The sequence below is a fragment of the Schistocerca piceifrons genome, chromosome 4, assembly GCF_021461385.2.
Source record: "Schistocerca piceifrons isolate TAMUIC-IGC-003096 chromosome 4, iqSchPice1.1, whole genome shotgun sequence".
Taxonomy (NCBI): Eukaryota; Metazoa; Arthropoda; class Insecta; order Orthoptera; family Acrididae; genus Schistocerca; species Schistocerca piceifrons.
In genome coordinates this window covers 114,974,482-114,986,985 of record NC_060141.1, presented here as the reverse complement: position 1 = coordinate 114,986,985, position 12,504 = coordinate 114,974,482, and the positions used below count along the sequence as shown (strand labels likewise).

Sequence of the window (12,504 nt, the reverse complement as noted above, 5' to 3'; positions counted from 1 at the left end):
TTAGTCAGTTACTTCTGATAATATGATTAATTTTGGCAGTTGCTAACTAGGGATGGTAAAAACTGACCGGTTTTGGTTCAGAATAACCAGTATTTTTCAGTATTTTTTTTACTAATAACCAGGTAAAAACATCAGTTATTCATAGCAGCTGTACTGAAATGTTTCATTTTTAAATAAACCTTTTTCAAGGAATGAGTAATTTTTATTTGTAAAATTTGCATTGCTTTGAAATATTGCGTTATTATGGAAAATGGGAGAAGCTATGGATTTTAATAACAATGCTGGCAGAAACAAGGAACAAACACATGGCATAAGAATTGGCACAGCATTGCTGAGACAATAATGTACCTGATACCATGTAGAGTGGCCTTTTGTATGGGATGCATGTACCTGCTGTGTGCAAGACTTGCCCCATCTGGTTTATATGACAGTCGGTCATCAACTGTGTTAGAGAATGGCACAATTCCTAGTCTGGAAGTTTTTACAAAGTGTGGTATTAGTGAAGTACAATGCCCCATTTGCTTTAAAAGATTAAAATGGGAGGAACCACAACAAACTTGTGATATAATATAAGGAGAAAACGTAACATTTAGCAGTTCATTCATAGTTTGCAATGAAAATAGAAAGCACCTGATCTGCTGCTTGTGTCTATATAATAGAAGAGGCATTCAAATGAATCCCAATCACTAGTAAAAAGGGTAATGATTTTATTGACTCAAAAATGTAGTTATACACAGTACACACACTCAAAAATAGCCGCCAAAACTGTTGGCACATTTATCCCATTGCGATATTCAACGGTTGATTTTATCCTTGAAGAAGTTAGTAAGCTGCTGTCGGATCCAGGCCTGGACCCAGTCACACGCTTCGTTGTCCGTGTGACGTTGCCCATGCTAATACCCAGTAACCGATGGGTCTCATCCATGGTGATTCTGCGGTTGTCCAAGACTAAAGCATTCACTTCCACAACCATTTACGGTGTGAAGACACAATGAGCCTGTCTAGTATGAGCATCGTCTTCCAGTGGCGTGTGCCCCTCAAGGAATTGTTCGCGCCAATCCACAACACTTGAACAACCCAGACTGTACTCACTGTACACAGCCTTCATCCGTTGATATATTTCATGGCCTCCAAGTCCCTGTGCCACCAAAAATCGAATCACTCCTCGTTGTTCCTGTTGACTTGCCTGCATGTTTGGTAGTGGACGATAACTTGTGTAATCACCTTCTCTTAAGTGTGAAACCACACTGTCGCTATGCTACATCAAACGGTGCGCACGTGTCAGGCTCTATTCCCCCAGTTACTTGGTGCCACCTTACATGTAAGGCAAAGGCAGATGCACTGACCAGGTTTCATTTGAATGAACCTCATATGCCTTTATCTGCTTGTTGCTCTTGAAAACGGACATATTAACATGAAAAACAGAGTCTTCAAACTCAATTTTCACTCCTTAGCACTGACTTTGTCCAAATAGTGAATGAATGGTCCAGAATTACAACATGATTTTTGAGTAGAATTTTAAAAAATTAGAATCAATAGGTGATTTTTTGTAGTAGTCAGCCACTTATCACTTTTCGAGAAAAGCGGGGAACGGTGGACAGACTAACTTTTCTTTTATTAGCCTGTTTAATTTAATATTTTGATTCTATGTATCTTTACGTCATAATGTTTGAATCTTTCTATGATTTCTACATTTAATATATGAAATAATAGAAATAAGAAACTGTAAAACACTTATTTCAGAAACTGGTTATTTTGTGCAGTTTTAAGAATCTGGTTAAACTGGCATTGGAAAAAACCTATATAACTGAAATCCAGTAGTGTCACTGATAACCGCCATCCCTATTGCTAATCCAAGTGTTCCTGCTTATTGCTATGCACCCACACCTCCTGGAGAGCCCCATGCATCTTTCCAACATATGTTCTGCAAGATGTTGATAATTTCTGAACTTTCTCGTTCCAGTTTCACCCAATCTTCAATTACTAATATCATGTTTGGTGACCATCCAAGGCAGTTATTGAGAGTGAAATTTACGACACTGTTAACAAGAATCGTAGCTACTAGTGAGCATGCTGCTGAGCAAAATTTCCCATTATTGAATAGAAATTTACAAGTCTTGCTAATACATCGTTGTATTAGTACTTGAATGCTTAATGAACAACCAATATTTATGTTTCTGCAAGTTAATAAGAATATTTGTTTGCTTTCTTTTTAAATATTTTTTTGTTTGTATTGCCATTTCCCAACAAAACTGACATTAAATACTGTATTTCTTAGTTTGCTAGGTCCAGAACTGTGGAATATATTTACATCTTTAGAGCATTCTTTTGATACTGCATCTGGTGAAATAGTTGTATCAAGTCCATTTATAAGTAAAAATGGATTCCGAATTGTCATATCTGAAGGTATGTTTACATTCTTCATGATTGGCCGTGCTTTTTTAAGTTCAGATACCAGTGCCAATGTATGTATGAATTCCACAATGTTTCAGGCCCAGACGATGATTCTGCTTCCATTTCACACATTGCAAGTACTGTTAGATTCTATGATGTTATGGAGTTAAAAGAGATATTGCAAATATTGAAAGTGAAAGGCTCAAATTGTGCTTTGGAGCACTGCCGACCTTTAAAGATCCTTAACTATTTCAAGGTAATGACCCAAACATCAGATAAAACTAGAATTATTGGTGGCAGTAGTACTTTATTTTATTCTTTTATGGAAGCTGAAAGTAATCTGAGAATGACTGATTTGAAGCATTAACCGATTTAATGTGGTGGGCCTCATTAGTCCTTGTAAAAAATTAATTACTGCCAGTAGACATACATAAATGTGACACACTTCCTAGTTTTGGTACTAATAGTGCCTTCCTCTGGAAGGAGACAGATGAAGCTTCAGCTCTGCCTATCCTTATTCTCACTGCAGGTGGTCTGATTGACCTGCCCTTCCTTTTCAGCCTTCTACAACCTATCCCTCTCCCTTCCCCAAGGAAGGAACTATTAGTTCTGAGTGATAAGAAGTGTTTCAGCAGTACTACATATTTCTGCTCCTGCAGGTAAGCACTGCCTCATAATTTTGTTAGTTTTCTTGACTGAATTTTCTTTTGATATAGTTAAATAATGTAGTATAAATTTTGATACATGTGAGCAACTGGAGCATAGAAGAAACTTGAAATAGAAGTCTCCCAGTTTCTGACAGTCAGTCCTTATAAAATAGAAGTTTGAGACATTACTCATATACCACTACTCTTAATGCAGTTGCGACCATTAGAAATTCTATTTTTTCCTGTGCTTGAAGCCTGTATTGTTAGTAAGTTCAGCTTATAATCACTTATCAGCATTATGGCCCCTGATATTGAGCTGTTCACAAGATGAAGTGTGATAAATAAAAATTCAGAAAAATAGTGAAGTCCATTTCTTAACCCCTGTTTCTATAAGCTTAACTTAACTTAGAGAACTTAGCCCTAGTGGGGTCTCACTCCATAAATTCATTATTTTTTTGCTCTCCACACTGAAGCCTTTCCACTATTTTTTTTCTATTCTATATAGGAAGCCTCCATTTTTATTGATATACAGGGTGATTCAAAAAGAATACCACAACTTTAGGAATTTAAAACTCTGCAACGACAAAAGGCAGAGCTAAGCACTATCTGTCAGCGAATTAAGGGAGCTATAAAGTTTCATTTAGTTGTACATTTGTTCGCTTGAGGCGCTGTTGACTAGGCGTCAGCGTCAGTTGATGCTAAGGTGGCGACCGCTCAACAGAAAGCTTTTTGTGTTATTGAGTTCGGCAAAAGTGAATCGACGACAGTTGTTCAGCGTGCATTTCGAACGAAGTATGGTGTTAAACCTCCTGATGGGTGGTGTATTAAACGTTGGTATAAACAGTTTACAGAGAATGGGTGTTTGTGCAAAGGGAAAAGTTCTGGACGAGTGATGAAAATGTAGCACGCATCCAGCAAGCATTTGTTCGCAGCCCAGGAAAATCGACTCGCAGAGCTAGCAGAGAGCTGCAAATTCCACAATCAACTGTATGGAGAGTCCTACGAAAAAGGATGGAGCGCCACCACATTGGCACTTATCTGTCCATAACTACCTGAACGTCAACTACCCGAGGCGATGGATCGGCCGCCAGGCAGCCCGTGACATCACTGGCCTCCAAGAAGCCCTGATCTTACCCCCTACGATTTTTTCTTATTGGGGGTATGTTAAGGATATGGTGTTTCGACCACCTCTCCCAGCCACCATTGATGATTTGAAACGAGAAATAACAGCAGCTATCCAAACTGTCACGCCTGATATGCTACAGAGAGTGTGGAACGAGTTGGAGTATCGGGTTGATATTGCTCGTGTGTCTGGAGGGGGTCATATTGAACATCTCTGAACTTGTTTTTGAGTGAAAAAAACCTTTTTAAATACTCTTTGTAATGATGTATAACAGAAGGTTATATTATGTTTCTTTCATTAAATACACATTTTTAAAGTTGTGGTATTCTTTTTGAATCACCCTGTATATTGCACAAACTCATTTGGAGCTCCACACAAAGAACAAAAAACTAATGCATTCAAAAAGTCTCTTATGACATGTACCCATGTGAAAAATAATGAAGGTACTCGTAACTAGTTTCACACATGTATCTAAAATCAAGACAGTTTTTATGGTCTGCTTCTATTCTTTGCCTCTCTGCAGTACTCTCGTATCAAGTATGTTCCGTTGGCTTTGAGTGTAAATATCAAATTATGATCTGTATGATACTGTGACAATCAAAATAAAAGTGAACTGGTGAGGGAAATGGTGTTGACAAAGATTTCAGATTGATAGGGCATTTGGAGAAATGCCTCATTAGACAAGTTTTCGTGTATTGGATGACAATTTCGAAGTTCCCAAAGTGATCCTCTATTGCATGTTGCATCATAACGGAGAACCTTTGGGGGGGGGGGGGGGGGGGGGCAGACAAATCTTTTAATGTGCTAGAGTACACATTACATATTTAATTACATATTTATGCACACACGTGTGTATGGGTGACACACACACACACACACACACACACACACACACAGATTCTACAAGACAAATGTTTTACTTTTTTCACATTCTTGAGAACCATTTGACTTAGGGTGGTGGGCATCAGACTAGTATAAATTACTCTTGTAGTAACTCTTACGTCTTTAGTCTGGACTACATTAGTAAATTACATCTGTAGTAATATAGTAACTCTTGGAGAGCTCAATTTCTGTTTACTTCTTTAGTTATAACTATAGTAGTAACACCTTTTTACTAAAGAAGTAAGTCATTTCTGCACACTGCTGGCATGTGCATTTTGTTTTCTCTCAGAAAATATTGATTCTCGGCAGACATTATTGCATCATCTTTTGACAATTCTATCTATAAAGGGTTATTAAAATTCAAAAAAGCTAAATGCTATTGCATTAATGATAAGATTGGTGTATTATGAAAAATAAACATGCTGTTAATGGATGAATGTATTATTCAGTCCTTAACCCCACCATCTACAACTACCACTGTACATTGCTGGGGGTGGGGAGACGTGTTATCCAAGCAACGCCATATAAAATATTTTTGCCACTTGAGGTATGAGCTAACAGCAACCTGGAGGTAGCCAAGGACAATTTAAGTGTTAAGGGAAACTCAAAAAAAAAAAAAAAAAAAAAAAAAAAACAGAAAGTGAAAAAAGAGCAGTCTGCTGAAATAATGAATAAGTGCATAACTACTATTGAATTTAAAAAGCATGATGTCAGCATGCTAAAAATGAAAACGGATGCTTGGGAAAAAGACACATTGAATACAATGCAGAAGCTCTTACACAAAGAAATGAAAGTGAAAGAAAAGGAAATGAAACCTGAATGTAATCAAGAACAATTCCAAACTGGCAGTGGAGTAGCAGAGGTGGAGATAGATGATATAAGCCAAATGGATATTGATACACTCCCACAGGTTTTTGAGGACCTAGCTGGAGTTAATGACAGTTGTTGTTGTTGTGGTCTTCAGTTCTGAGACTGGTTTGATGCAGCTCTCCATGCTACTCTATCCTGTGCAAGCTTTTTCATCTCCCAGTACCTACTGCAACCTACATCCTTCTGAATCTGCTTAGTGTATTCATCTCTTGGTCTCCCTCTACGATTTTTACCCTCCACGCTGCCCTCCAATACTAAATTGGTGATCCCTTGATGCCTCAGAACATGTCCTACCAACCGATCCCTTCTTCTGGTCAAGTTGTGCCACAAACTTCTCTTCTCCCCAATCCTATTCAATACTTCCTCATTAGTTATGTGGTCTACCCATCTAATCTTCAGCATTCTTCTGTAGCACCACATTTCGAAAGCTTCTATTCTCTTCTTGTCCAAACTATTTATCGTCCATGTTTCACTTCCATACATGGCTACACTCCATACGAATACTTTCAGAAATGACTTCCTGACACTTAAATCTATACTGGATGTTAACAAATTTCTCTTCTTCAGAAACGATTTCCTTGCCATTGCCAGCCTACATTTTATATCCTCTCTACTTCGACCATCATCAGTTATTTTGCTCCCCAAATAGCAAAACTCCTTTACTACTTTAAGTGCCTCATTTCCTAATCTAATTCCCTCAGCATCACCCGACTTAATTAGACTACATTCCATTATCCTTGTTTTGCTTTTGTTGATGTTCATCTTATATCCTCCTTTCAAGACACTGTCCATTCCATTCAACTGCTCTTCCAAGTCCTTTGCTGTCTCTGACAGAATTACAATGTCATCGGCGAACCTCAAAGTTTTTATTTCTTCTCCATGAATTTTAATACCTACTCCGAATTTTTCTTTTGTTTCCTTTACTGCTTGCTCAATATACAGATTGAACAACATCGGGGAGAGGCTACAACCCTGTCTTACTCCCTTCCCAACCACTGCTTCCCTTTCATGTCCCTCGACTCTTATAACTGCCATCTGGTTTCTGTACAAATTGTAAATAGCCTTTCGCTCCCTGTATTTTACGCCTGCCACCTTTAGAATTTGAAAGAGAGTATTCCAGTCAACATTGTCAAAAGCTTTCTCTAAGTCTACAAATGCTAGAAACGTAGGTTTGCCTTTCCTTAATCTTTCTTCTAAGATAAGTCGTAAGGTCAGTATTGCCTCACGTGTTCCAGTGTTTCTACGGAATCCAAACTGATCTTCCCCGAGGTTGGCTTCTACTAGTTTTTCCATTCGTCTGTAAAGAATTCGTGTTAGTATTTTGCAGCTGTGACTTATTAAGCTGATAGTTCGGTAATTTTCACATCTGTCAACACCTGCTTTCTTTGGACAACTGAATACAGTGTGATCATTTCTAGCAGCGTCAATGATGAAAAGTACTCAGAAGATAGCGATGAAACTGCTGAATGTGAAACTTTATCCTGTAGTCATGAACCACGGCTTGCATTCTCTGGTGAGAGCTTGTCAGAAGACACAATAATGAAGAAAAGGCAGAGAACATGCAATTGTAGTGAAGAACAGGGAGTTGTTGGAAGAAGCAGATGAACTTCATTCATTAAAAATTTGTTCAATATGAGAGGAATATAATGCAAAAATGTTGTTACTTGAAAGACAAAGAAAAATCACAAAAGAAGAGCATAACCTTAAAATGGAAGTTATGAATAAATTCATGAATGAAATGGAGCAAACGGTAGATATTGATTCTTCAGGCAATATGCTCAAGAAATTTAGGTTTTTGTAAATGAGTATGAAAATGTTTTACATGTATAAAACAAATTTTATTTTCTGGATATTTTTTCCAGTGGTTAATATGTTCTTGTTTCACATTATTCGTGTTTATGATTCAGCATCAGTATATTTAATTTTTCTAATTACCGCATTCTAATATTTATTTGTTCGTGAAATCTTCTCGGGTGATCAGCCGAGTAAAGGCGTCGTCTTCTCGCAACGTTTCGAAGGGTTTCGTACCCATCATCTTCAAGCGAAGTGTCGAGATGCTGTGTTGCGCGGTCCTATAAAGGCTCCTGGACCAGTGACTGATTCCGGGCGCCAACCAATCAGGTACCTGCGGAATCGGCCGCCGCGCCAGTGGTGGAGGGTTCGCGGTGCGGACCGGGCGTCGAGTCCCTGCCGATTCCTAATACGTCTGTGGCCGCTGTCAAGAGGACTTAATTTTGCTCCAGTACCCAGGACACTACCTAAGCGAGACATTATCAGCAGCATCGAGCAAGCCGTGCGCGGCCTCCCTACGGAGGCAGCTGAGAAAGTTAGGAGAGAGACGTGCAGGGTCCTGGAGAAGGCAAAAATGCCCAAGAACAACATAACGTCTGCTGAATGGAAGGCTCTTAAGGCCCTACGTGAGGATGAGGACACTGTCGTTCTAGCTGCTGACAAAGGCAATGCCACGGTGATACTGAGGAAAGAAGATTATTGGCAGAAGATAAACTCACTGCTACAAGATACTGCCTACAAGCAACTGGACAAGGACACGACAGCTTCCGTGACTCGCAAGACCATCGCCTTGCTCAATGACTCTGGACTGGAAAAGGACGTCATCAGGAAGCTGTACCCCAGAGCACCGGCACCACCACGGCTATATGGGCTCCCTAAGATCCACAAAGACGGAGTTCCATTGCAACCCATAGTGAGCACCATCAACTCACCGACATATGGTTTAGCCAAGTACCTAGCACAACTGCTCAAACCGATCGTGGGTCACTGTGAGCACCATGTCAAGAACTCGGCAGAGTTTGTGAAGGTACTACAAGGCTCTCGCCTGGATAAAGAAGATCTTCTTGTCAGCTTTGACGTCACCTCACTCTTCACACGAGTACCGCTGGAAGACTCCCTAGCGCTGCTCGAAACACGCTTTAGTGAGGACACAATAAAGCTGTTCCGGCATGTGTTAACAAACACCTACTTCAAGTGTGGAGGCAAATTTTATGAACAAGTGGATGGTGTAGCCATGGGGTCCCCCTTAGCTCCAGGCATCGCTAATCTTTACATGGAGCACTTTGAAGACATAGCCCTGGACACCGCCCCATTGAAACCTAAAGCCTTTTACAGATATGTGGATGACACTTTTGTCGTGTGGCCACATGGCAGAGAGAACCTGCAAGACTTCCTGCGACATCTCAACAGCATACACAGCAACATACAATTCACCATGGAGGTGGAAGAAAACGGAAGCTTGCCCTTCCTTGACATTCTAATCAAGAGGCACCCTGATGGCACCTTGGATCACGCTGTGTATAGGAAGAAGACACATACGGATTTATACCTTCATGCACAGAGTTGCCACCACCCAGCACAACGCAACTCAGTGCTTAACACACTTGTGCACAGGGCCAAGTCTATCTGTGATGATGACAGCCTACCTGCAGAGTTACAACACCTAAGGAAGACCTTCCGCAGCAACTGTTATAATGAGACGCAAATCTCGCGCGCCCTACACAAGAGCAGGAAGGTAGACACACCAGAAGAAGAAGATGAGACCAGATGCCTGGCATTTCTACCATACGCGGGACCGCCAACAGCCAAGATTGCCCGCATTCTGGAGAAACACAACATCAAGACAATTTGTCATGCCCCAAGTAAAATTAAGGACATACTTGGCTCAGTCAAAGACCACCTAGGACTGCAGACTCCGGGCGTATACAGTATTGAATGTGAATGTGGTACGAAATACATCGGACAAACGCAGCGCTGCATCACGCAGAGGCGCTCGGAACACATTAGAAATGTACGCCTTGGTCAGACAGAAAAATCGGCGGTAGCGGAACATAGCATTAACGAAGGACACACCTTCCTCTTTGAGGGTACGAAGAAGCTGTGTGACGCTAAAGGATTTTGCGATTCAGTTTTCAAAGAGGCTGTAGAAATTCGGTTGAACAGCAACCTGATCAATCGAGACACTGGTTTCCAACTTAGTACAGCTTGGAATCCCGCAATAACTAAAATTAGAAGAGAACGCTCCGGCACGAAGACGGTAGCGGCCACAGACGTATTAGGAACCGGCAGGGACTCGACGCCCGGTCCGCGCCGCGAACCCTCCACCACTGGCGCGGCGGCCGATTCCGCAGGTACCTGATTGGTCGGCGCCTGGAATCAGTCACTGGTCCAGGAGCCTTTATAGGACCGCGCAACACAGCATCTCGACACTTCGCTTGAAGATGATGGGTACGAAACCCTTCGAAACGTTGCGAGAAGACGACGCCTTTACTCGGCTGATCACCCCAGAAGATTTCACGAATGGAATACGCCGAGAAAGTCTCAAATCACATATTTATTTGTATTTAGCAAGATTATGAAAGTAGACATCTTGTTTTTCTTAGAAATAATCGAAACATCTGTATTCAATAACTTTGTATACTGAAGCAAAAAATAAAATTAAAATGTTAATCCCCATTTGCAAAAGAAGAAGAGGAGGAGGAAGAAGAAGAAGAAGAAGAAGAAGAAGAAAATAGAGAAACATGGCTATAAATTAAACATAAATAAAATGGGTCACCTTTTACAGCAGTAGTAACAATCCAGTGCTTATTCATTCATTTAAGAAGGGAAAGTCTCTATACTAACTTGTTATTTTACTAACAAATTAAATACAATTGTAATTAAAGCAATTAAGTAGAACAGACCTTCTGTTACCTTGGCCTGCAGCATCTGTTTATGGCTAAAATGAATGTTGGTCAGTGTCATTCACCTCCACAACATCAGGGTGAAACACATCTCCAACTTTTACTGCAAGGTTGTGCAGAACTGCAGTAGCCACAATAATATTCCCACATTTGTTTCATATATATCACATTGTTTTAGTGAGAGTTGGAGAATTTTTCTTCCAAACACCAAATGTACGCTCTGTTGCACATCTGGCAACAATATGGGCTCTAATGCAGTGCCCTTTGATTCCTGTGTGTGGTCAAAACATGGGAGTCATAAGTTGTTTGGATAGAGCATATCCACTATCTCCAAAAAGCAACCCATCATATTGTCCATTTTCAAATTCTGCTGCAACTCTACTATTGCCCCAAATGCGGGAATCATGCATGGAACCTGGCCAGCAGCCTACTACATTCAAAGTTTTCATATTGGAATCACAGACAATTTGTACATTTTAATGGAAAATGAATTCTTGCAATTTCTGTTAGTTCTGCTTTTGCTCCAGAAGGACAATGTACAGGTATCTGTACACCATCTATGACTCCTATGACATTCGAGAATCCACCGGTTCGATAGAATTCACTTTTGTTCTTTGATATATTGTCTTGGATCTGTGGCATGGACACAAACAGTGGCTTTAATGCAGTTAAACTCTTTATTGCACTGTTAAAAGCTCTTTCAGAAGTAGTATGATGGATGTTAATGAGATCCCCTGTGGTTAGCACACTGGACTCGCATTCGGGAGGACGACGGTTCAATCCCATCTCCAGCCATCCTGATTTAGGTTTTCCGTGATTTCCCTACATCGTTTCAGGCAAATGCCGGGATGGTTCCTTTGAAAGAGCACAGCCGATTTCCTTCCCCATCCTTCCCTAACCCGAGCTTGCGCTCCGTCCCTAATGACCTCGTTGTCGACGGGACATTAAACAACACTAACCTAACCTAACCTGAGATCCCCTGCTGTGATTTGATAAGTACCAGCACAAAAGATTCACAGTCCACAGAGAATTTGCAGCTTAGAAGACAAAGCACAGTTCCTGTCAAAATTATGCTGCAATAACGGCTCCAGGTACTGGGAGATGAAGCTTGCACAGGATAGAGTAGCATGGAGAGCTGCATCAAACCAGTCTCAGGACTGAAGATCACAACTAAACTAACGGCAACAGCATACCAAGCATTGACTCAAAAGATTCTTCACTAAACCAAAATGCTCATTAAAATCATTGTCGTTGTACATCGCAAATGTTTCTGTCCTCCCCATTAAAACCATCATATTTGGAATGCTACCTCTTCCTCCATCTCCATATATTCTTCATAGTCCAAGTAATCAATAGGATTTGATATTTAACACACAGAAACCAAAGGACACACCTTACTTTCTAACTTAACTCCTACTACTGCTTACGAGTAAATTTTGGCCTCATTTCCTTCTGAAGCTACTAATGCAGTAGTGTGCTTATTGATAGTGCTCTCCACCAGTTACGGAGTAAATAAGTACTTCAAGAGTAAATGAAAAATCAATTCATTTTTTAATTTACTCCTTTAGTTCAGTACTCTTTAATGGAAGACAGCGATTTCCTTCTCTCTTAGTGATTTACTACTTTAGTTTACTTTCTCTTGGTTGGTGCTCACCACCCTTAGGGTCTGCAGAAGGAATATCAACATATTCAGGTCTTTTATAAATATGTATTAAATGTTTTTGTTTTCTGGATTTTCTGTTTCCTCGTGGATTTTCTCACTATGAGTCTACAGAACAAACAGTGTATCTGATCTTATTTCCTCTGACTAGAATTACTTGGCCGCAGAGTTTTGGGTAGCTAAGGAGAGCTGCTTATTGACTTGAAGCATGCTGAAACATTACAATTGATCCAG

General features: G+C 40.3%; 1 protein-coding gene across 1 annotated transcript in view; it reads left to right on the top strand.

The window, feature by feature from the left end:
- LOC124795644 (PMS1 protein homolog 1-like) overlaps positions 1 to 12,504 on the top strand; it is a 140,267-nt gene that overhangs the window by 119,563 nt on the left and 8,200 nt on the right. The window contains exons 16-17 of the mRNA XM_047259716.1: positions 2,279 to 2,406; positions 2,493 to 2,650. Coding sequence (XP_047115672.1) covers positions 2,279 to 2,406; positions 2,493 to 2,650 — 286 coding nt within the window. The remainder of the gene's footprint in view (positions 1 to 2,278; positions 2,407 to 2,492; positions 2,651 to 12,504) is intronic.